A 25,865-nucleotide genomic window follows, 5' to 3' on the forward strand; every position below is an offset into this window, starting at 1 on the left:
TGCTCAGTTAACCATTTACATACCATTAACTTGGCCTTTTCTGGTAATGAAATTTGTTCCCTTTGGCCATCTGGGTATCGCAACATGAGCTTCGCTTTGGGACCTGAAAAATAATTAAATGACATGATCTTATGATTCAGTTGGAAAGGAGAAGGATACATGGTTATCAGCTCTCTAAAGCCCACTAGGGCAGGCACTCCAACTATTAGCGGGAAAAAGTTTTATTGGTATAAAAACTAAAAATAACTCGTGTAGGTGGGACATAATTCTAGTCCTTGCCCAAGGCCGGGCTCATGGTTAATAATCTCTCCCGTCACAGTTCATACCCTGTTCACACTTCGGAGAATTTGTTGACTTATACATCATGATACACGCAGACCACGATTGTAGAAGTCATACGTTTTTTTTGTAGCCTCTGACTAGATAGGAAAACACACAACAGCCCGGCGAAAGCCAAAAGGACATTTATGTCAGGGTCTCATAGTGCTTTACGGACATGTTCAGCCTATGAAGGGCCATTTCTACCATATGCACAGAATGTACATTGCAAACAGTCTTAACAGACCCTAACAAACCGATCCTACTGGTTGCATACATAGTACATGGCGTTTATGCAATTATGGCATAAAAAAGTCACACATTGTGCACCATAATTTGCAAATTTTTAGCCTTCTCAGCACTTTCCTGAAGGGACAGTAAAAAGTGTGCTGGGTTAGCAGAAGGTGGGTCTTCACACAGCCCACCAGATTTACAATACCTTATATAGTTATAGCTTCAGTTTCTGGCCTCTTGCACACGAACATTGTGCACTCCGCATCACGGATGCGGACCCATTCACTTGAACGGGTCCACAGTCATGGAGATGCGGAACGGAAGCACGGATCGGAACCACTACGGAGTGCATCCGTGGCATTTCTGTCTATGCCTCCGCACCGCAAAAAAAATAAAAATAATCATATAGAACCTTTTTTTTGCATTATTCTTTTTAAAAAAAAGTCTAAGTCAAAACAGATCCGTCCTGACTTACACTGAAAGTCAATGGGGGACGGATCCGTTTTCAATGGCACCATATTGTGTCAGTGAAAATGGATCCGTCCCCATTGACTTACATTGTAAGTCAGGACGGATCCGTTTGGCTCCGCATCGTCAGGCAGACACACAAAACGCTGCAAGCAGAGTTTTGGTGTCCGCCTCAAAAGCGGAATGGAGACCAAACACAGCCAAACTGATGCATTCTGAACGGATCCTTATCCATTCAGAATGCAATGGGGCTGAACTGATCCGTTTTGGGCCGCTTGTGAGAGAGCCCTGAAACGGATCTCATAAGCGGACCCAGAAACGTCAGTGTGAAAGTAGCCTTAGTTTTACGGCTATGTTTTCATAGCGTTTGTTGTGTGACCAACGCAAGTTTCTTCACTTATTCTTTAAAAAAAAATTTTTAGAGTGGTTAGGCTTTTTTTTTTTTTTTAATAGACTTCTATTTTCGGGTAATAATACAGTGTTACTGGACAGTGGACTTTGTGTTGGTCATAGTCGAACATAAATTTGGATGTACTGCAAGTCCAATTTACTGCGATTGTGTTGGGGGCAAGTAGTATGACAGTGATTGGTGGGGGTGAGGAGTTTTATGTATTTTTTTTTTTTTACTTTTTCTTTTTTTTCCTTCACCTTAACTGCAGCTTCATAGCTAAACAAATGTCGCAATTTGGGCTTACTTAGACAAAGAAATGGTGCCAGCATAGTTGAGCTGCACCCGCTAGAATACTTCAGTGTAGTTGTCATTTCTGATGAGACTAAGCGGTCATGTTAGTACATTAGGAATAACACTACACTGACCATTGTAAGATTGGTATAAGGAGATTTTTGTATAACTTACCAGTTAAATCTCTTTCTCGCTCTTCCTTGGGGGACACAGACCTTGGGTATAGCTCAGCTCCCTAGGAGGCGTGACACTAAGTAAAACTGTTAAGCCCCTCCTCCATCAGCTATACCCTCAGCCTGGAGATAGAGGCTACCAGTTGCGTGTCCAAGTAGTGAAAGGATAACAACCAATAACGGAAACAACCAGCCAGCAACCCAACGGGGCGCCAGACCATAACCCTGTAACCAAACACAGAAGGGTGGGTGCTGTGTCCCCCAAGGAAGAGCGAGAAAGAGATTTAACTGGTAAGTTATACAAAAATCTCCTTTTCTCGCCCATTTTCCTTGGGTGACACAGACCTTGGGACGTTCAAGAGCAGTCCAAGAAGGGAGGGACCACAAACCCAAGGCGGAACACCACCAGAGCATCAGGAAACCGCTGCCTGCAAAACCAGGCGGCCCAAAGCAGCATCCGCTGATGCATGCGTATGCACCCTATAGAACTTTGTGAAAGTGTGCAGAGAGGACCAAGTGGCTGCTTTGCACAACTGTTCAGCCGAGGCCCGATGCCTCTGCGCCCAGGAAGCTACGACTGCTCTGGTGGAATGAGCAGTGACGCCGAAAGGCAGAGGTCTGCCCTTGGCTCGATAAGCCTCAGACACCGCCAGTTTAATGAAACGGGCAATAGCCACCTTGGAGACCGCCAACCCTTTGCGCGAACCCTCCGGAACCACAAACAGGGAGTCCGTGCGCCGAAAGGACCCGGTGACCTCCAAGTAAATCCTCAACGCCCTGACCACATCCAGACGGTGCAGTTCCCGTTCTCTGGGGTGGGAAGGAGAGGGACAGAGCGAACGGAAGGACGATGTCCTCATTGATGTGAAAGGCGGAGACCACCTTTGGCAGGAAAGTCGGGACAGGCCGAAGCACAACCTTATCCTGGTGGAAGATCAGGAAAGGTTCGGAGCAAGAAAGAGCCGCTAACTCCGACACCCGTCGGAGAGACGTGACGGCCACAAGAAAGATGACCTCGCAGGACAGAAGGCGAAGGGAGACCTCCCGTAAAGGCTCGAAGGGGGCTGATTGGAGCGCCGAGAGCACCACATTCAGGTCCCAGGAAGGAACTGGAGGGCGGTACGGCGGAACAGAGTGAGCCACCCCTTGTAAGAAGGTCTTAATTGGCCCTAGAGGGGCCAGGGGACGCTGGAGAAGAATAGACAGCGCCGAAATCTGACCCTTCAGAGAACTGAGGCACAGCCCCAGGTCCAGACCCGACTGGAGGAAGGACAGGATTGTGGGAAGAGAAAACCGGAGAGGTGGGATGCTCCGGGACTCACAGAACCCCAGATAGGACCTCCAAACCCGATAGTAGATCCTAGAGGATACGGGCTTACGAGCACGGATCATGGTGCGGACTACGTCTGCGGAGAAACCCCGTCGCGTTAAGACGGCGGTCTCAATAGCCACGCCGTCAAATGTAGCGAGCCTAAATGCTCGTGGAAGATCGGTCCCTGAGAGAGAAGGTCTTCCCTGGAGGGCAGTGGCCACGGTGCGTCTGCCAACAGCAACATTAGGTCGGCGTACCAAGACCGGCGGGGCCAATCCGGGGCGATTAGGATCGCGGGGACGCCCTCTGCCGCGATCCTCCGAAGAACCCGTGGCAGGAGGGGAAAAGGAGGAAAGACGTACAGAAGGGAGAATTCGCGCCACGGAAGGACGAGCGCGTCGGCGCCGTATGCCTTCGGGTCCCGTGCCCTGGCCAGGTATAGGGGGACCTTGTGGTTGAATTTGGAGGCCATGAGGTCCACGTCGGGGCGACCCCAGCGAAGACAAAGGGCTTAGAACACCTCTGGGTGCAGGGACCATTCTCCCGGGTCGATGGTGGACCGGCTGAGGAAATCCGCCGCCCAGTTGTCCACCCCCGGGATGTAAATCGCAGATAAGGCCGGCACGTGCGTCTCCGCCCAGAGGAGAATGAGGGTCACCTCTTGCATCGCTGCGAGTGCCTCCCTGATGGTTTATGTATGCCACAGCCGTGGCATTGTCCGATTGGATGCGAACAGGGTGGCCCCTCAGCAGATGGGTCCAGTGTCTGAGGGACAGAAGAATCGCCCTCAGTTCCAGAATATTGATTGGAAGTCTGGACTCCGATAGAGACCAAACGCCCTGGACGGACCGGGGAGGGAAAACCCCCCCCCCCACCCCCGTAAGCTGGCATCTGTGGTAATCACCAGCCAGTTCAGTGGAAGGAAGGACTTCCCCCCCTTAGAGGGATATGCAACCACCAGCCGAGGGAAGCCCGAGCCAGGGGAGGCAGAAGAAAGGTCCTGTCCAGACTCCTCGGTGATTTGTCCCAGGCCGACAGAATTGCCCTCTGAAAGGTGCGGGATCGGAATTGTGCGAACGGCACCGCTTCGAAACAGGCAACCATCTTTCCCAACAACCGCATGCTGGATCTGAGGGAAGGGCGGTGATGACGGAGGAGACTGCGAACCGACCCGCGAAGGGCCAGACGCTTGTCCGACGGAAGGCGGACCTCCGCCAACTCTGTATCCAGGAGCATCCCCAGGAAGATCAGCCGTCTGGAGGGGGTAAGGGAAGATTTGGGGTGGTTGATAATCCAACCGAACTGCGTCAGGGTCTCCAGAGTGAGTCCCACACTGCGGGATGTCTGAGAGAAGGAGGGTGCCTTGACCAGGATGTCGTCCAAGTATGGGAGAAGAAAAACACTTCTTGAACGTAGAAGGGCCAAGACAGGGGCCAGGACCTTGGTGAACACTCGAGGAGCCGTCGCCAGACCAAAGGGAAGGGCGACGAATTGGAAGTGATCGTCCCCCACCGCGAAGCGCAGGAAGCGGTGATGACATGGAGCAACCGGAACGTGGAGGTATGCATCCTGAATGTCGATTGAGGCCATGAAATCCCCTCTTTCCAGGGAGGCCACTGCGGACCTGAGAGACTCCATCCGGAATCTCTGCAGTCGGAGAAAACGGTTCAGGCGTTTCAGGTCCAAGATCGGACGCACTGAGCCTTCCTTCTTGGGAACCACAAAGAGGTTCGAGTAGAACCCCCTGAACCTTTCCGTCGGAGGCACGGGGGCGACGACACCCTTGTCCATTAGAGAGTGAATGGCCGCGAAGAAGGCGGCCACTCGTACGGGATCTCGCGGAGGACGGGATCGGAAGAAACGATCTGGCGGAATGGACGCAAATTCGATTTTGTATCCGCAAGATACAATCTCGAGCGCCCATGCGTCTGAGATGTGGGCCCGCCATACGTTCCTGAATAGGAGAAGGCGGCCCCCCACCCGGGTGGGTGGGGGCGCACCTTCAGGCAGAGGGCTGCTGGCCTGTGGGAGCCCGTGCAGGCTGGGACTTGCGCCAGGTAGGTTGCGTCCGAAAAAACGGCTTCTTGCGTCTATCCTGGGCTGGGCCAGAGGAAGAAGAACTGGCCGCGGGTCTAGACCCGGTGGGCTTGCGAAAGGACCGAAAACGGGACGAACCAGCGCGACCACGGGGGGCGCCCATTGGCCTGGACTGGGGGAGGTGAGTACTCTTCCCACCCGTGGCCTCTGATATAAGTTTGTCCAGACGGGTTCCGAACAGGCGGGAACCCGTGAATGGTAGGCCGGCCAAAGAGCGTTTGGAAGCGGCGTCCGCCGCCCAAACCTTCAGCCAGAGTTCCCTCCTGACAGAAACTGCCAGGGCAGAGGAACGGGCAATGAGGGCACCCGCATCAAGGGAGGCCTCACAGACGAATTTTCCGGCCTGAACAATTAGTTGGGCTAAGGAACGGAGGTCCTGAACAGGGACGTCCGACCCTAACTCCCGTTCCAGTTGCAAACCCCATTCAGAGACCGCTTTGCCAACCCAGGCGGAGGCAAAGACCGGTCTAAGGGCCGAACCAGAGGCAGTAAATATGGCCTTGGAGAGGGATTCCGTACGACGGTCCTCAACAGACTGGAGGGAAGATCCGTCCTGTACAGGAATAGTAGTGCTTTTGGACAGGCGAGCCACGGGAGGATCAACCTTAGGCGGGGATGTCCACGTGGTCACAGAATCCGCTGGAAAGGGATAACAAATGTCCAGCTTTTTGGGTGTAATAAAGCGGACGTTAGGCCGAGTCCAAGCCTTGGATACCACAGAAGAAAAATCAGCGTGTATGGGAAAAACCTTGGAGGCCTGTTTGGGGCGGAGAAAGGACACGCCGGCCTGTTCAGAGCTGGGGGGGTCATCGTGTAGCTGAAAGGTATCACGGATGCTAGTGACAAGATGCCCCACCGCGGACGCCAATTTGGACGGAAGCTCTGAGTCCATGTCCACGTCCGAATCCGCCAGTTCTCCCTCAGAAAGCGTATCCCTTTGAGAGGATAGACTTGACTGAGCTCGCACGCATGGCGGAGAGAGCGAAGCATCTGGAGAAGATGTGCGCTCAACCCTTGAACGTTTCTGAGTATGCCGGGCCCTGGAAGATTCGCTGGGAGGCAGGGAACCAGTGGGGGCGGCAGAAACGGTAGTCCCAGCGGGTGCGACAGGGATTGTGGCAGCTTGCGGGAGAGGCGGTCTATCCACGAGACGGCCCACTACGTGTGTAAGGCTTTCCACCGCCTGAGACAGAGACCTAGCCCAGTCAGGGGGTTCAGAGGCACCGGGGGGCGCAGCGGGAAGCGGGCCCTGCACCGGGGCCTGACATGCAAGGCAATGCGGCTCAGATTGCCCACGCGGAAAAAGTTCCTTACAGGCGGTACAGGCATGGTACCAGGGTTTGGGGGCACCTGTGGGATCTGACATGCTGAAGTGTGGTTGTACTCTAATATAGAGACCACAAAGGGTTATAGCAGCTATGACCAGGAGGGTTAGGAGAGGGTTAACTGTCCTACCAGTGCCTCAGAAGAACGTCAGGAGATGGCCCAGATCAGCAGCAGCAGAGAAGCAGTGAACAGCAGTGAGCAGAGAGCAGCAGAGAGCAGCAGAGAGCGCCCACAGAAGCCGAGCGATGTACACAGGAGGTTAGAGTCCCCCACCGTGTCCCAGCTTCCTGTCAGGAGTGAGGAAGCGCGGGAAACCTCAGCAGAAAGCGTGGGGAACAAGCTCCGCCCCCTCCAGCGCTTGAAATGTCTCCTGTGAAGGAGAACGTAGCTCCGCCCCCAAAATGGCGCGTGTAAGCCCCGCCCCTGCCGGGAACGCTAAGCCCCGCCCCCCGTTCTCGGAACGGAGCGGGCGGCGGGAAGGGGGAGAGAGAGAAGAGAAAAATGGAGTCAGCCCCGAATGAGGGGGAAGGGGGGGGGGGGAGAGAAAGATAGCAGCGTGGGGGGGAACGGCGTGGGGGTGCTGAGGATGCTGCTGTGCTGCATTGTCCTGCAGATGAGCGCTCAGAATGAGCGACCACGGGTGCCCCCCTTACCCAGAGGGGTAGATGCTGCAGATAGGGACGGGGTATGGGCTGGAATAGCCATCTCGCCGTCCGACGTCTTCACCCTCAGTCCTTTCCAGCAGGGTCGCCCCTTCAGCCACTGGCACCGCAGTGGCAGGAAGCTGGAAGAGGGGCTTGGCGTGCGGGCGACCCCCTAGCTGGCGGGATGTAGGGGAGCCATTGCTGCCCAGATCCTCCTATTGCTTCTGTGGGGGAGGCAGCAGTGCAGATAAGTTGGCACTGGCGCAACTCAACCCCGGGAGAGCAGAGAGGTCTAATGCGTCTCTGGTATCCCTAGGAAAAAATAAAATAACAAAATTAGAAGGAAAAGTAAAAATAACAAGGAGAAAACAGCCCTGCAGTATCAGGGAGTGTCTTGCCTCCTTGGACACTAAGCTAAAACTGGTAGCCTCTATCTCCAGGCTGAGGGTATAGCTGATGGAGGAGGGGCTTAACAGTTTTACTTAGTGTCACGCCTCCTAGGGAGCTGAGCTATACCCAAGGTCTGTGTCCCCCAAGGAAAATGGGCGAGAAATAGCACTTTTCAGTAGTTTTACCCTCTGCAGACTCCATCTCTAAGACTCTATGGGTACAGACTAGCTGCTATCATTTCTGAAGGAAAACCTAAAACTAGATATGTTCATACACAGGAAATAGTCCAACAAGTTAATACCACGAAGATAAGGTGCAGTACGAACCGTTACTAGTGTCAGGACAGTCTTCAGAGGATTCATCATTCCCAACATTGTCCTTTGTAGCTTGAGATCCCGCATGAGTTGTTTCAGGTAGCAACTGGTAGTTTGAGGAGTCTTCATCTGCTTCTTCTACAACTGGCTCTGCCCGACTTAAATCATCTTTCCTGTGATTGATGGTTTTACAGGTGGCCTTCCTAGATTTACTGCTGGAAATCTCTTGTTCTGGCAATGACTCTGGAGGCCTCTCCTCCTCTTCCTCGTGATCTGATCCACAGACAGAGATAAACTCTTCACTGCCAGAATACAGCTCTGTGTCCGACTCCTCCTCATATCGGGCGTTTTGTTTACTGGCTGAAGAGTCAAAATGGGTTTCTTGCAAGGAGGCACGTATTGCCGCTTCTAACTGACTGTCCTCACTTGCATCGATGAGGCTCTCCTGGAGGACATTAAGACCACTAATGCAAATTAGAGTAAGATTAAAAGAAGCAAAATACGATATAAATAAAAGGTCTCATAAAGACCACCTCTTTTCAGACAGTACCAGGCTGATGGCATATGACAAATATTGGTAGCATTACATCAGATTTATGGCTGACCAAGTGATTCACATATGGCATGGACCAGAGTGGCTCAATATTTTGGCACACATCATCCACTAAACCCCAAGTCCCCTTTTCGCAGTCCCCTGGTGAACCAAATACCTATAAAAGGGAGACACTCAACAGGAAGAGCTGTTGTGTTATGAAGGGCTAATTAGTCCATTAAGCTGGATTTACACAGGCTGCTCCATTTACATGCAGCGATCTCCTTCACTGTATGAAGACAAGGGAGCTGTTTAGAAAGCACGATCTGCTGCCCAGAAGTCATGACTGGTGGTGTCTGCATGCAGGACAGGATCACCCACATTTTGCTCATTCATTGGGTGATTGGCAGCACATTTACATGGCCAGATTGTTGGGAACAACCAACCATCCGCAGTTCCCAAAGATCTGCCCAATTCTCGGGCCATGTAAATTCGCCTTTACTCAGGGAAAGCCACCGACGAGTGAAGACACCATTTTCAGGGTGCCATGTTATGTAAATGTCTAGTGTCGTATTTGTTGGGTTTTAGCTGAATACAAGTTATATGTTGTGATATTTGTTGCATATAAGATATTGTAAAGTTCATACATACAAATATAAAGTATGCCTAGAAATATTTCTAGAAAACATGTGCAGCTTCATACTTACAGAACGCAGCCGTTTCTTTGGTGGGCTGCTGGAGAGTCCGTCGAGCTGACCATGCTCCGCTAAAAATCCTGTAACTTGTTCAAGGAAGGAGTTAACATCTAATTTCTGCCATTCAATCATCTTCTGGCCTTTGAGAAGCAAAATCAGAGTCAGAAAGCTTAAAGGGTTTCTATCACTTCGCTGCACATATTTAGCTGTCAGACACTAGCGATCCGCTAGTGTCTGCTCTGCCCAACCATCCTAATATAATTGCTTTTGGGGCAGCCGTTATGCTAAAAAAAAGAACTTTTATTAATATGCTAATGAGCCTCTAGGTGCTATGGGGGCGTCATTAGCACCTAGAGGCTCCGTCTACCTTCAGAAACTGCCACCGCCCAGCGCGTCCCTCCAGCCCGCCCATCTCCTCCTGAATGCGATCCTCCTTGTGAGCGTATGTATTCTGCGCATGCGCAGTGAATGTCTGACCGCTTCCTTGCTCAGACATCTCCACTGCGCCTGCGCGATGACGCCATAGTGCTCCGAGGAACAGGCGCAGTGGAGATGTCTGAGCAGGGAAGCTGTCAGACATTCACTGCGCATGCGCCGAATACAGGCGCTCACAAGGAGGATCGCATTTAGGAGGAGATGGGCGGGCTGGAGGGACGCGCTGGGCGGCGGCAGTTTCTGAAGGTAGACGGAGCCTCTAGGTGCTAATGACGCCCCCATAGCACCTAGAGGCTCATTAGCATATTAATAAAAGTTATTTTTTTTAGCAAAACGGCTGCCCCAAAAGCAATTATATTAGGATGGTTGGGCAGAGCAGACACTAGCGGATCGCTAGTGTCTGACAGCTAAATATGTGCAGCGAAGTGATAGAAACCCTTTAAAAGAAAAAGTCTAAAAATAACAAGCCTATCATCTTTCTCAGTCACCTGTACGAGGATCCAAAATGGAGACATATGGGAAATCTGATAACTTGTAGAACTGAATGTATCTCTGTCCCTCTTCACTGTCATGATAAACCTGTGAAAACAAACACAGAAATAACAGCTTTTTGGCATTTGAGTAGATGCAATGGATTCCTTGGAAGGACAGGCAACTTATTGGAAATTGTTCCCATTAACTACCTAATTGTGAGCAAAAATGAGATCTGCATTTAGACTCATTGTTTCTGGACAGCAGATCCGTGGTTACACAGGATGATCTGCTGCACAAAACATTGGATTTTTGTGCTCACCTGTAAAAATCCTTTTCTCGCTACATTCATTGGGAGACACAGAAGTCCAACTGAACCATACAACCAAAGAAAAGCCTCGATAGGTCAGTATCCAAACTGTGGAACCCATTAAAAAAAAAAAAAAAAAAACACGACAAGCAAGTGGGTGGGAGCTGTGTCCTCACATGAACGTAGCAGGATTTTTATTTTTATTTTTACAGATGAGCACAAAAAAAAAAAAAAAAAAAAAATATAGATAGACCGTGATCTGACACAGCCGGAGGGCAGCCCTGGACCCTTGAGTAAAGAGCTGTAGATTCAGATCAGCTGAAGAAGGCTGAAAAACAGAGGACAGGGTGGGGGAAAAATAAGTTAAAAAAATTAAATAAAAAAAATCTGAACTCAGATTGCCCCTAGAATAAATGAGAGCTGAACAGATTACCCCCACGGTCACCTGTTGAACGGAGGATATCAAACAAGCAGGCTACCATCCAGAGAAACAACTTCAGTAGAGATTCCAACTAAATGTGGGGCGACTGAAAAGGAACCCAGATGGACACAGCCACGGGGAGGAACACACAAAAAATAAATCCACACTGCATCCAGATATTTGCAGCAACAAAAGCAGGAAAATGCCATAAAACTTAGCTTTTATACTAAAGCATCTTGTGTGAAACAATCCTAAAGGTAGCAGTTTACAGTATATACTTAAACATTGTTTTGGAAATGTGCATAACCATATTTCAGTGCTGTCTTGTCCATGGTATAAAGCCTTCCACAAATAGACTCTTACACTAATCTATTATATAGGAAGATAATCTTATATGGGAAGCAGAAGTTAATTTAACAAGATTTTCCAAGACTTTACCACTGATAACCCATCCTCGTTCAGCCGTTTGAGAAGGCACCGTTGCTCGCAGTAGTACCGCAGCCTTCTCGTCTGTGCTTGGTATTTCAGCCCTATTCACTTCTATGGAGCTGTGCCTGGGCCATGCGACCAATGAAGGTGAAGTTATATGGCCCAAACTAAGCTAAGACAAGGTTGTGGCACTCTCAAACAGCCGATAGGCGGGGATCCCAGGTGTTAAGAGAATAGGTCATTAGTAGTAAAGTCTCAGAAAAACCCTTTAAATTTTCTCTCCTGCCCCTCCTCTTTACTAAGGGCTCATTCAGACGGCCATATGCTGTCCGCAAAAATGCGTATCTGTTTTTTTTGCGGACAGTTCAGCATGTCCGGGAAAAAAAAAAAAAAAAAAAAAAAAAAAAAAAGAAGGTTTGCATTCCGTTTTTTGCTGATCCATAGACTTCAATAGGGCAATATCCTAATTTTCACCGACAAGTATAGGACATGTTAAGTTTTTTTTTGCTGAGCTGTACAATGGAAGGAAAGGGCCCCATATAAATGAATGGGACTGCATCTAATCCGCAAAAAAACTGATCCGCATTTTTGCAGACCGCATACGGCCATCTGAATGAGCCCTAACTCTCAATTCACTACTCTGGCATTAGTAAAGACGGGATGCCTGCTCACTGAAAGATCAGATTACATTGAAACCTATGGAGAGAAAGCACTGCATGCACAACTTCTTGTCAGGCTGAAAGCTGACATTTATGCCAAAAGGCGGCCGGATCGCACTGCAGTTAATGGGAATCTGGCGGTTGCCCGGCATTATCTGGAACAGCCTGCCGGATTTCTTAACCCTCATGTGAACATAGCTTTAGTTCTGCTGTGCAATGTCCTCCATTACTGCAGATGCTTCAGAGGATGTGCTACAGAGTTTGGAAGCAGGATCCCCTGTTTCTCCATGTACAGTCTATGGGCAAACATGATGTCATCTAATCTCTACCCACTAGCTCAGAGAAGGGGGGGGGATTAGAGGGTAAAACTGCTAAAAATGACAGATACAAGTCATTTTGCGGGCAGAAATAGTGCAATTCCTCATATACACCCACATAAACTTATTTTGAAAAATTACCTGACTCAAACTTTAAACCTTGAAAGATGCAGTATAAATCAAACACCAATTCTAAGAAAATGCTATATTTATGGTGAGATTTTAGTTCCTAAACCTTTATTACAGCGTAGTTGCAGGAACTAACCTGCCAAAATATAAAATGTTCCCGTATTAGAGACTTCACAGAATCATTGCTCCAAATATCTCGATTTAGGCACTGACAAGCAAAATCCTGCACATTCTGAATATTGATCATCAGCCACTTGTTCTTCAGCTGCCCACACTCCTTCGCCTGCAAAAAAGAAAATATTTCAAGACTGAGAATCTGACCCAAGGTGAATGCACTGAACAGAAAGAGTGAGGAACTCACACCAATCTTGTATGGTTTTCCTATATTGATGACCTATCTTCAGGCTAGGTCATCCATATGAAATCTGCGGGGGTCCAACACCGAGCACACCCATCGATCAGCTATTTAAAGAGAACGCAGTGCTTGTGTGAGCCCGGCATTCTCTTCACTGTTTACCTGTTCATTGACACTGCAAAAGGAGAGCAGGTATAATTACAACTCCGCTGTCCTTTTCCCTTCAATGGGAAGGAGCAGTTACACTCCGTCTACTTCTTCCCATTGAAGTGAATGGGGATGTAGGAGCTGTAATTACACCCACTTGCTGCTGCAATGTCGACGACAAGCTGGTAAACAGTGAAGAGACTGCAGGGCTCACACGTTCGCTGCGTTCTTTTCAAACAGCTGATCGTTGGGGGTGCTGGTCGGACCCCGACTGATCTGATATTGATGACCCAAGGACAAGTCATCAATATAGAAAACTGACCAACCCCTTTAATATGCAAATTCATCTTTGCAGTTTGATGTTCTGGAAACAGGGACGTTTTTTGGGTGGGCAGGATTTTGTGAGCTGCCATCATTCTCATATATTCTTCTAGGAGTATTTAATAAAATGCCATCTCTTTTCTCAGCCAGAGCTTAAGACATGTTTGGATCAATCAAACTCGCCGTTGCTCAGCAGTGTATGCGAGGTTACATAACCAGAAAATCAGCCTGTAATGCAAGCAGGTTTTCCAAACCCCATCCACATGTATTGTATTTGGGCAATTGAGAAATACACACTGCAAGTCTACAGAAATTCTGTCACATCTGGACCCAGTCTTAAAAATCACTAAGGGGTGGAACCTAGATCATATCAGAATAGGCCACCAATATAAAATCACAGAAAAGCACTTCAAAATTGTGGTTTGGTAAAATAAAACCAATACATGCAATTCTTATTGAATGTTTACTTTTAGCGGGATTACATACTAGTTGGTTTGGGCCCAGATTTATTTGCTGACATTTAGAATCAGAACATCCTAGAAGTAACGATTCGGGGTAGCATTGCTTACAGACGTTACACCAGCTATACAGAAATGTGCATGAAATCAGATGAGGAGCCCGACTCACACGTTACGATTACAGGATGCTGTCACTGTCTGGCACTGCAGTTACTGGGTCCTCTATGGATTTCTTCTTTTACTACATTACTTCTCCTTTTAAGGTGTTCTGAAATTAGAAAAATAACATGTGTAATAGCAGAACTGCCTATGCTATTATCATGTTTTTATTCTATTTCAGCACTCCTTAAAAAGTTTGCCCTCAGACTGGCAGCTTTACTTTCCTAGTTGCTTTCTACAAATATAAATTAGAGATACCCGCTGATCTAGCTCAAAGATACAGAGCTTATGGTACCTGTATGTAAAGGGGCTATGTATGTATGTAAGTGAGTGAGTAAAGGGGCTATGACACGTTTTAAAGTTATCCCCTATCCACAGGATGCAGTATTACTAACTGATCAGTGAGGGTCCAACAGCTGGGACCCTCACAGTTCCCTAGGACGGCAGTCCCATTCTCCCATCCTGATGGAGCAGCAGTCCTAGAATGCGCCGTGCTGCTGCTGCATTCATTCTTTATAGGAACACTGGAAATGGCCAAGTGTTGTACTCTGCTATCTCTGGCAGTGCCATACAGAATGACAGCAGAGCACATTCTCAACATGCCACTTCATCAGGACAGAGGAACAGAACTCCCATTCTCGGGTCCCAGTCGTCTGACCCTCACAATCTGTTATCCCGATCCTATGAAAGAGGGATAACTTGTAAACTCCTTTAATATATCTCTAATTGTGTATCCTTTCACATAGTTGAAAGCGACTCTCCAGTTCAAGAGAGAGGATAAACACATTAACTGGAGAACTAACAGAACACTTACACTGTGCCCCCCTTTTTAGAGGCAGATCCACACTCTTCTGCCATCCAAGATGGCTGCACCGCTTTTCAGACTGCCTGATGTGGTGCATTTGGTAGCTGAAGACACTTCCTGCTGCCCTGGGATTGGCCAGCACTGCTCACGTCAACAGTATTGACCAAGCCAAGATCAGGGCCGGACAAATGGGAAGAGTCTTGGATTACTAATGCATCCGATCTATGAGAAATGGTGCGGCCAACTTGAATGGCAGAAGAGAAGCCTCGGAATTTGCAATTAAAAAGTTGAAAACTGGATTTTTGTACTCACCGTAAAAACCTTTTCTCTTGAATGCATTGGGGGACACAGCACCATGGGTATATGCCCAGCTGCCACTAGAAGTAAAAAAAGTGTTGGCTCCTCCTATCTGGGCTATAACCACCGCAGATGCAGGAGCAAACCAGTAGGTAGAAAAAGTAGAGAGGACAAACCATAGAAAAAAAACGATCCAAAAGAGGATGGGATCTGTGTCCCCAAATGCATCTTATGAGAAAAGGAGAAGGTAGAGGCGAAGTGACCTAATAACATCCAAACGGTGAAAAGAACACCCTCTAGGATGAGAGGGGTTAGGGCAGAAGGATGGAATGACAATCTCTTCATTAATGTGGAATGAGGACACCACCTTAGAGAGAAAGGAAGGGACCAGACGCAGAACCACCTTGTCCTAATGGAACACCCGGAAAGGGGACCTGCAAGAGAGCGCCGCAAGTTGAGAGACTCTACAGATGGAAGTAATCGCCACAAGAAAAGCGACCTTAAAAGAAACGAATGAAAGAGATAGCCTGCAAGGGCTCAAAGGGAGGGGCCTGAATAGCGTCAATAACAAGGTTCAAGAACTACGGTTCCACAGGAGAACGAAAAGGCGGAACACTGTGAGCAACCCCCTGGAGAAAGGTTCTCACTTGGCGGCGAGAAGCCAGGGGTTTCTGGAAGAGAACGGACAGGGCCAAAATCTGACCCTTGAGAGGCCAGCCGAAGACTCTTGTCAGAACCCGCCTGGAGAAAAAAAAAACAAGATTCCTGGGAATACAGAGGTAGAGAGGGTGAAACACCAGCTTCACACCAGGAAAAATAAGCCCTCCAGGTACGGTGATAAATTTTGGATGATTGGGGCTTGCGTGCGTGGAGCATAGTCTGGATAACAGACTCAGAGAGACCGCGGAACCTCAGGACCACGGCTTCAACAGCCACACCGTTAACCTCAGCAGAGGTAAACTCAGGTGGGGTAGCAGACCTTGGGAAAGAAGGTTGGGACGTAGAGGAAGACGCCATAGAGCGTTGGCGAGCAGAAACAGAAGATCCGCATACCACGCTCTGCGAGGCCAGTCCAGAGCGACCAGAATCGCTGGGACCCGGGCCGCCTTCAGGCGTTTGAGGACCCTGGGAAGGAGCAGAATGGGAGGAAAGAGGTATAAGAGGCTGAACTGGACCAAGGAAGGACCAGAGCATCTGAGGTCAACGCCAGAGGGTCCCGAGATCTTGCGACGTAACGCGGGAGCTTGTGGTTCAGATGGGAAGCGAAGAGGATCACGTCCAGCGAGCCCCAACGCTGACAGAGTTGTAGGAACACCTCTGGGTGAAGGGACCACTCGCCTGGGTCGGGGCATTGGCGACTGAGGGAGTCTGCTGCCCAATTGTGGACACCGGGTTTATGAACTGCGGAGAGGACTGGAACAAAGTCCTCCGCCCACCGTAGTATGTGTGAGGCCTCTTCCCTGGCCCTCACACGCTTCTGGTGCCCCCCTGGTGGTTCAGGTAAGCCACCGCAGTGGAGTTGTCCATCTGGATCCGGACAGGGAGACTGGTGAGGAGGTGCGTCCAGTGGGAGAGAGCCAGAAAAATCGCCCCGAGCGCCAAGATGTTGATGTGCAGGGAAGATTCCACCGCTGACCACAGGCCCTGAGCAGTGAGGGACCCGAAGACAGCTCCTCAACCAGTCAGGCTGCGTCTGTGGAAATCACCCGCCAACGTGGGGGAAGAAAGGACTTGCCGAGAGATAGCGGGTTGGTGGCTGCAACCTTGCACAACTCCTTGCGGACAAGAGGGGAAAGTCGAAAAAGGCGGTCGAGGCCCGAGCTGGACACGATCACCAGCTGAAGAGGCCGAGAGTGGAATTGTGCAAAGGGGATCACCTCGAAAGAGTCAACCATCCGGCCCAGAGCCCGCATGCACGTCCGGAGAGAAAGGTGGGGGGCGGCTTGCAAAGGCAAGCCTCTCCAGCCCAGAGAGCCATTACCTTGGCTCTCTGGGCTGGAAGGGAATGAAGGCCTGAAAAAAAAAAAAAAAATCTGCCGCCTTTGCGAGAGACAACATGAAAAACCAACCTGAAGGAAGGGTGGAAAACTATATTGTATCCGGAGGAAACGACCTCCAGAACCCATGCATCGTCCACACTTGCGCGCCAAAACTGAAAGGCGAGCAAGCGGCCCCCCACCTGCGGCAAAGCGTAGTCATGCAGAAGAGGTTTTTGCAGACTGTGGTTTTGAAGGTTTGGGTCTGGTTTTGAAGGAAGGCCCCGCCGACTTCTTGTCCGAGCGGGAGGAGGAGTCTCGAAAGGAACTACATTTTTGGACCGTCAAGGGAAGGAGACCGCGGCGGCGGCTTTGAGGGAGCTTTTTCCTCCTGTGGCTTCGGAAATAAGTTCCCCCAAGCGTTTCCCAAATAAATTTTCGCCCTGAAAAGGGAAAGAAATGAGCACCTTCTTGGAGGACACATCTGCCGCCTATGTACGGAGCCAGACCATACGGCAGATGGCCGATTCCAGGGAGGCATCACATAGGTACCGGGATGCCTGGAGAAGCTGAGAGGCAAGAATGGAAACCTCCCCTTGAGCAGGATCCGTCAGGGACCGGATAAGCTTCTTGACCCAGACCACACAGGCTTTAGCGACACAGGAGGCGGCAAAAGCAGGCTGAACAGCAGAGCCCGCTGCAAAAAACAAACAAAAAAAAACCAGACTTCGCAAAGGTATCAATCTTCTTATCAGCGGGATCCGACAAGGAAGCCACGTCAGCCAAAGGAAGGGTGGTGGCCTTGGCTAAACGGGCCACCTGAGGGTCAACCTGGGGTGGGACTGACCAGAGGTTAACAGACTTCTCACTGAAAGTAAAAAAAAGAGTGTCCAAACTCTTAGAGGTTTGCTGAAGCCACTCCTTTGCCAGGAGTGCGTCAAGATCCGGGTTGTTAAGAAAAACCAACACTGAGCGCTTGGAATGGCGGAAGGACACAGAATACTGGGTAGAGGAGGGAGGACCCTTCTGCACTCGGAGAGCATCTCTAACCGCCTTAACGAGGTCCTGCATGGCCGCAGACAATGTTGAACTCTGCTCTTATGCTGAATCGGAATCAGAGGTGTCCCCAGTAGCGGCAGAAGCCTGCCTCAGACTAGTCCAGGGAGTGACCCGAGGATGAGCGGGACGCGGCTGAGACTACTCTAGGTCTTTTATGGGAACTGGTGTCAGAGAGGGGGCGTGCCCCTTCAGCAACATGGTCCCTGCATGGGGCTGAAACTGACGCAATTTGAGCAGGCAAACGATCCAGCGACTGCACCATGGACCAGGAAAGGCTGGCAAGATTCCCTATAGCTTGGGACAGTGAGGCGGCCCAATCAGGAGGGACCGATATCGCAGAGGCGGCCAGGGCGTCAGAAGGGGGGATGGAGTCAAGGCACTGTGAACAGAGCGAGTTAGGTTGCAGGGAAGGCAAGGCCTTATTGCATCGGGAGCACACATAATAAATGGCTACCCCAATAGGGACCAGGGTTTGGTGGTCCGCACTGGCCGAGGACATGCTGACACAAGAAAACCTCAAAAGAAAAGGTTAGCCAGTAAAGGCTCTCCTACCACGCCCCAGGTGCTGTGTCCGAAGCTGCGCTGCAGCAGCTAAGGAAGGACACAGGAACGCTCCAGATGGCGACAGCAGAATATACCGCCCCTCTACAGAAAAAAACCCGCGCTTAGCCGGGATAGGAGCTTCAGCAGAAGGCCCCCCCGGAGTGAGGAGGAGTCAAGCCGAAGCCCAGGAAGGAAGAGGGACGGGACAAAAGGTGCAGCAAAAAAAAAAAAAAAAAAAAAACACACACACAGCCTGGCCGAGCTCCGGCGGCCGCGCGTGGGAACCGAAGGGAGTGCTCGCGCCCCCCAACGGGGAAAAGGTTGCCGACTCCAGCGGGGGAGACGCAACGCCGGGCAGGCTGGAGAAAAATGAGGCCTATTCCCAGCATAAGCTGGGGACTAAGGTATTTGTGGCTGAAATGGGATAGACCCTATAAAGTGCCCCCACTTAGAAATAGACGCCCTGGCCAAACTGGGAAAGGGGAGGGGGGCGGGAAGAGATTAGTGTACTTACCCTCTGACGTCTTCAGGCGCCACAGGGTCACCCCATCAGCAGACTCAACACAGAACCCATGGGAATGCTGGCAAGCCACTGCAAAGGCAGTAATGGGGACTGGGTGACCGGCGAGCTACTGAAGTAGTGCGCCCCCAGGGGGTGCAACTAAAGTGGCAGCCCACGATGGAGCACCCACCTGCAGCAGGTGAAAAACCTGCATAAGGAAGAAAAACATCAAGATGAAGCAGCAAGACCTGCAGAAAAAAATAAAAAAAAAATAAAAAAAGCAGGTCGTGTCTTCCTCCTATTGACACTAGAAAAAAAATAAAACTGGTTTGCTCCTTCATGTGCAGTGGGTATAACACAGATAGGAGGAGCCATCACTTTTTACTTCTAGTGTCAGCTGGGCATATACCCATGGTGCTGCTTCCCCCAATGCCATTCAAGTGTTTTGTTCATTCTCCAAGTGTGAATTTTTCTTGATTCAGAGGGTCACTTTAAAGGAGTTGTCCCCGCATAAGGCGTTTATACGCCTAATGCTCGGTGCGCCGACCACTCTCTCCCTCCCTCATACACACTCTGTTTGGTCAAGCATGTATGTGTTTTCAATGGAGAGAGAGAAGGCTGCTCCCAGACACCACTAGCAGCAGTTTATCTCCCAGGAAAACCAAATTCAGGAGCAACTCATATATTCAACTGTTGGCCAGTCCTGATGAAAATGGCTGGTTCGGCCATCAATACACTAATATGTACTGGGGCCTGTACTCTCCCATCTGATCTGATACTGGTCACGGAGATACAAGTGCAGGGTGTGATAGTTGACAAGCAACCTACGATAATGAGCACTAAGGTCAGAAATTCACAGCACAAGTTTCAGACCATTCAGCACAAGCCATTTTGCCAATTGTTAAGAAAAGGCTTCAGGATTGTTTACCGAAGGCATAATCCTAATATTCCAACATACAATAAAGCTGATGCCAACTACTCAGAAGACAATGATGCTTACCTCTAACAAACCTGAAATAGGGTTGCTCATGGGGAACCAACTCCCTAAAATATCCATCTCTGGATGTAGGTACTCGCATAGAGAAATATAGAAACTAAAAAGCCTCATCATACTGCCCCCTCTGTGCAAATACACACAACTAAACAGTAACTTACATCCAAATGCAGTCAGGCTACTTTAAAGTCGGCCAAGAAACTGCACAAACAGAATGAAAACCTAAATGTGGCAATTAGTAATTGTGTAAAATTATTAGCAGGTCAGCTGCAAAATCACAGACAATTCATAACATGCGAATACGAACACTTACTGTCTCAAAGCTGCCTTTATGCATAAGATCAATAGGCGGTCGAAACAGATCAGCCAAGGTAGTTAATTTCTTATCAACTGCTGCTCCATTCCGCAGTTCCTGTTCTTGGCGAACTGTTCAGACGAAGATGGAGCGGTAAACAAGATATAGAAAAGATTAGGACAGTGAGAACCGACAACAAAACGTAGCTTAAAGGGGTTGTTGGGGTTCAGAACTAAACCCACAAAGATCCCCATTTTCACCCAGGCAGCCGACATGAGCATTGGACCATTTCATTATCCGATGCTATCCTTTGCCTTGCGTTGAATCGCATAGGGCAAAGGCTTTTTTTGGGGAGAGCCGGTGACGTACCAGGCTCTCCATGGGTAAAGCTAGGCGGAGGCTTCTGCCAAGCAGTGAGCCCGGTGACGTCATCTGTACTAATGGGCGGGCTTTAGCGCCGCTGCCCTAGCCGTTTTACAGGCTTGTCCATCAGTGCCGCTGTCGTCACCGGCAACACTGCTAGACGGAAGCAGCCTAGCAGTGTAAAAAATATAAACAAGCAGCCCTTGCCCTGTGCGAGGATATAGAAGCAGGGGGCACAGCGGGAGAACGGAGCAGCGCATAGAAAAAACGAGATTTTTGTATAACTTACCAGTAAAATCTCTTTCTCGCTCTTCCTTGGGGGACACAGGAACTCTTGGGTATAGCTTATCTCCATAGGAGGCGTGACACTAAGTAAAAGACTGTTAAGCCCCTCCTCCAGCAGCTATACCCTCAGCCTGGAGAGAGAGACTTCCAGTTATGTGCCCAAGTAGTGCAAGACAAAGGCAAGGAGTAACCAAACCAATACCAACAAGTCAGAAAAAAAAAAAAAAAAAAAAAAAAAAAAAAAAAAAAAAAAAACAATGGGCGGGCGCTGTGTCCCCCAAGGAAGAGCGAGAAAGAGATTTTACTGGTAAGTTATACAAAAATCTCGTTTTCTCGCCCAATTCCTTGGGGGACACAGGAACTCTTGGGACGTTCAAAAGCAGTCCACAAACAGGGAGGGACCACAATCAAAAACGAACCAGGCACCGTAAACATTAAGGCACCGCCGCCTGCAAGACCAAGCGGCCCAAAGCAGCATCCGCCGAGGCATAAGTGTTCACCCTGTAAAACTTGGTGAACGTGTGCAAAGAAGACCAGGTGGCCGCCTTGCACAGTTGTTCAGCCGAGGCACGATTACGCTGAGCCCAGGAAGCCCCGACCGCTCTGGTAGAATGAGCGGTAACACCAAAGGGCGGATCCCTTCCCCGAGCACGGTAAGCCTCAACGATAGCCATCTTGAGGAAGCGGGCAACAACCACCTTAGACGCCGCCAGCCCCCTGCGCGGACCCTCCGGAATCACAAACAGAGAATCCGAGCGTCGAAAGGGTCTGGTCACATCCAGGTAGATCCTGAGAGCCCGAACAACATCCAGACGGTGAAGCTCCCGCTCCCGGGGATGCGACGGGGACGGACACAGAGAAGGAAGGACAATATCCTCATTCAGGTGAAAGGCGGACACCACCTTCGGAAGAAATTCCGGAACAGGGCGGAGAACCACCTTGTCCTGGTGAAAAACCAAGAAGGGCTCCACGCAAGAAAGAGCCGCCAACTCAGACACACGCCGAAGAGACGTGATAGCGACGAGAAAGAAAACTTTGCAAGACAACAAGCGAGGGGAAACCTTGCGCAGAGGCTCGAAAGGGGAAGATTGGAGAGCCGCCAACACAACGTTAAGATCCCAAGCAGGAACAGGAGGGCGATAGGGGGGAGCACAGTGAGCAACCCCCTGAAGAAAGGTCTTAACCGGACCGAGCGGAGCCAGAGGACGCTGAAAAAGGACCGAAAGAGCCGAAATCTGACCCTTCAGGGTACTGAGACCCAAGCCCAGAACCAGACCAGATTGCAAAAAGGATAAAACCGTAGGAAGGGAAAACCTCAGAGGGGGAGTCCCCAAGGCCTCACAGAAAGCCAAATAGGCCCGCCAGGTACGATAATAAATCCTGGCCGAGGCCGGTTTTCGTGCACGAATCATGGTACGGACCACGTCAGCCGAAAACCCCCGCCGCGTCAGGACCGCGGTTTCAATAGCCACGCCGTCAAACGTAGCGACCCTAAATGCTGGTGGAAGATCGGCCCCTGAGAGAGGAGGTCTTCTCTGAGAGGCAGAGGCAAGGGAGCGTCTGCCAGAAGCAACATAAGGTCGGCGTACCACGGACGACGCGGCCAGTCCGGGGCGATTAGGATTGCTGGCGTGCCCTCCGCCGCAATCTTCCGAAGGACACGCGGAAGAAGAGGCAGGGGCGGAAACACGTAGAGGAGCGAAAACTCCGTCCAGGGGAGGACGAGCGCGTCCGGATCTTTGGCCCTGGCCACGTAGATGGGAAGTTTGTAGTTGAATCTGGAGGCCATGAGATCCACGTCCGGACGACCCCAACGGAGACAAAGAGACTCGAAGACGTCGGGGTGCAGAGACCACTCCCCCGGGTCGATCGTCGTCCGACTGAGGAAATCCGCCGCCCAATTGTCCACCCCCGGAATGTAAATGGCCGAAAGGGCCGGAACATGAACCTCCGCCCAGCGAAGGATCAGAGACACCTCCCTCATCGCCGCCGCGCTGCGAGTGCCCCCCTGGTGATTTATGTACGCCACAGCCGTGGCATTGTCCGACTGGACCCGAACAGGGCGACCCTGAAGCAACGAAGTCCAGTGTCGGAGCGAGAAGAGGATGGCCCTCAGCTCCAGAACATTGATCGGCAGTCTGGACTCCGATGGAGACCAAGTGCCCTGGACGGACCGAGGAGGAAACACTCCCCCCCAACCCCGCAGACTGGCATCGGTGGTAATCACCAGCCAAGTCATTGGCAGGAAAGACTTCCCCTGAAGAGGGGTCCGCAGCCACCAGAGGAGAGAGGAACGAACCTGGGGGGAAAGGGGAAAATGCCGATCCAGACTCACCTGGGACTTGTCCCAGGCGGACAGAATGGCCGTCTGAAAGGTGCGGGAGTGGTACTGTGCGTAAGGAATCGCCTCGAAGCAGGACACCATCTGACCCAGGACCCGCATGCTGAACCGGAAAGAAGGACGGCGGTGGGACAGAAGGCTCTGAACCGACCGATGGAGGAGCAGGCGCTTTTCCAACGGAAGTCGAACCACCGCTGAATCGGTATCCAGCAGCATCCCCAGAAAGACCAATTGCCGGGAAGGAACAAGAGAGGATTTGGGTAGGTTGATAACCCAACCGAACCGGCGCAAGGTCTGCAGCGAGAGATCCACGCTGGCTGAAGTCAGTGACAGAGAAGGCACCTTGATTAGGAGGTAGTCTAGATATGGAAGCAGAAAAACTCCCCTGGAACGAAGTAAGGCGAGGACCGGGGCCAGGACCTTCGTGAAAACACGAGGGGCCGTCGCCAGCCCGAAGGGAAGGGCAACGAACTGGTAGTGTTCGGACCCCACTGCAAAACGCAGAAAGCACTGATGACACCGTGCGATTGGAATGTGAAGGTAGGCGTCTTGGATGTCGATGGAGGCCAGGAACTCCCCCTGTTCCAGAGAGGCCACCACCGACCTGAGAGACTCCATCCGGAAACGCTGAAGACGAAGGAAGCGGTTCAGCCGTTTTAGATCCAGAATGGGTCGCACCGAACCCTCCTTCTTGGGGACCACAAAAAGGTTCGAATAGAACCCCTTGAACCTGTCTCCCATAGGAACCGGGGTGATGACTCCTTTGTCTAGAAGAGTCTGAACGGCAGCAAAGAAATCGGCCGCCCCTCGGGAATCCCGGGGAACCCGAGAGCGAAAGAACCGAACTGGGGGAAGGGACGCAAGCTCGAGTTTGTACCCGGAAGACACAACCTCGAGAGCCCAGGCGTCGGAGACGTGCGCCTGCCAGAAGTCCCTGAACAGGAGGAGACGTCCCCCCACTCGGGTGGGTGGGGGCGCACCTTCAGGCGGGGGCCTGCTTGGTCGCGGGAGCGCGAGCAGGTTTAGATTTGCGCCAGGAGGGCTGGGTCCGAAAAAAGGGTTTCTTACGCCTGTCCTGGACAGGGTTAGCGGACGGACCAGAGGCGGAGCGAGGAGCGGAAGCCCTACGAGAAGACCTGAAACGGGAGAAGGTGGGACGACCACGAGTGGAGCTCCTAGCCTTGGATTGGGGAAGATGGGTACTCTTCCCCCCCGTGGCTTCAGAGATGATTTCATCCAAACGGGTCCCGAACAAACGAGCACCAGAGAAAGGAAGGCTAGTAAGAGACCGCTTTGACACGGCGTCCGCCGACCAAACCTTTAACCAAAGCTCCCTCCTGGCCGACACGGCCAGAGCAGACGAACGGGCAATAAGAGCCCCTGCATCCAGGGATGCTTCACATACAAATTTTCCAGCCTGAACGATAAGTTGAGCCAGGGCACGGAGGTCTTGAATAGGGACGTCGGATTCAAGCTCCAGATCCAGCTGAGACGCCCATTCTGAAACCGCTTTACCCGCCCAAGCAGAGGCAAAGACTGGCCTAAGCGCGGATCCGGAGGCCGAAAAGATACCCTTTGTAAGGGCCTCTATACGGCGATCCTCAGTGGATTGTAAGGAAGAACCATCTGCGACGGGAATAGCCGTGCTCTTGGACAAACGGGCCACAGGGGGGTCGACCTTAGGAGGAGACGCCAAGTTCGTGATGCAATCCGCCGGAAACGGATAACAAACATCTAACTTTTTTGGCGGGGTAAACCGTGCATCAGGACGGGCCCAGGCCTTAGAAACCACTGACGAAAAGTCAGCATGGAGGGGAAAAACCGCAGAAGCCTGCTTCTGGCGATAAAAGGAAACACTGGTTTTCTCAGGATCAGGAGGACCATCGCGAATTTTAAAGGTATCACGGATACTGTTTATAAGGTGGCCCACAGCGGAAGCCAGCTTTGAAGGCAGCGCCGAATCCATATCCCAATCGGAATCAACCAGCTCCCCTTCAGAGGGCAAATCCTGCAAGGAGGAAGGGACCCGACTGAGAACGCACCCGTGGGGGGGGATACCGAAGCATCCGAGGATGACCGGTGATCCGCCCTAGACCGCTTCTGGGATTGGCGGGCTCTGGAGGAATCGCCTGCAGAGAGAGACTCAGACGGGTCGGCCAGGACAGCGGACCCGGAGGGCCCAGCAGGGGAATCATCCGGCTGCGACAAGGGCAACACATCTGCAAGTCGGCCCACAACACTAGTGAGACTAACCACAGCCTGGGAGAGGGATCTAGCCCAGTCAGGGGGATCCAAGAGGCCAGGGGGTGACACAACAGATGGCGGACCCTGCGATGGGTCTTTGCAAAGCGAGCAATGCGGGTCAGACTGCCCTTGAGGAAAGGGCGCCTTACATGCGGTGCAGGTATGATACCAAGGTCCCACCGGCACTAAGGGGTCAGACATGTTGGTAGGAGCAATAGAAAAAACCCGAGTCCAGGCCAGGGGGCTACAGTGAGGAAGGGTCAACAGTCCTACCAGGTCACAGAGGAAGCTGAACGGCAGCGGCAGCAGCAGAAGAACGGTGGTGGCAACCAGAGAAATGGTCCGTCCTGCAGTGAGCTCCCAGA

The 25,865-nt window shown here is 51.1% G+C and overlaps 1 protein-coding gene across 2 annotated transcripts in view; it reads right to left on the bottom strand.

Moving 5' to 3' along the window:
- Positions 1-25,865, bottom strand: part of UBXN7 (UBX domain protein 7) — a 38,159-nt gene that overhangs the window by 3,261 nt on the left and 9,033 nt on the right. Inside the window, exons 5-10 of one of the 2 annotated variants that reach the window (XM_044291523.1) lie at positions 20,286-20,398; positions 12,493-12,639; positions 10,109-10,199; positions 9,198-9,325; positions 7,971-8,403; positions 24-103 (exon numbers count right to left, since the gene is read on the bottom strand). In XM_044291523.1, coding sequence (XP_044147458.1) covers positions 24-103; positions 7,971-8,403; positions 9,198-9,325; positions 10,109-10,199; positions 12,493-12,639; positions 20,286-20,398 — 992 coding nt within the window. The remainder of the gene's footprint in view (positions 1-23; positions 104-7,970; positions 8,404-9,197; positions 9,326-10,108; positions 10,200-12,492; positions 12,640-20,285; positions 20,399-25,865) is intronic. The other variant, XM_044291524.1, reaches the window with a different exon arrangement.

The sequence above is a fragment of the Bufo gargarizans genome, chromosome 4 (genome assembly GCF_014858855.1).
Source record: "Bufo gargarizans isolate SCDJY-AF-19 chromosome 4, ASM1485885v1, whole genome shotgun sequence".
Lineage (NCBI taxonomy): Eukaryota > Metazoa > Chordata > Amphibia > Anura > Bufonidae > Bufo > Bufo gargarizans.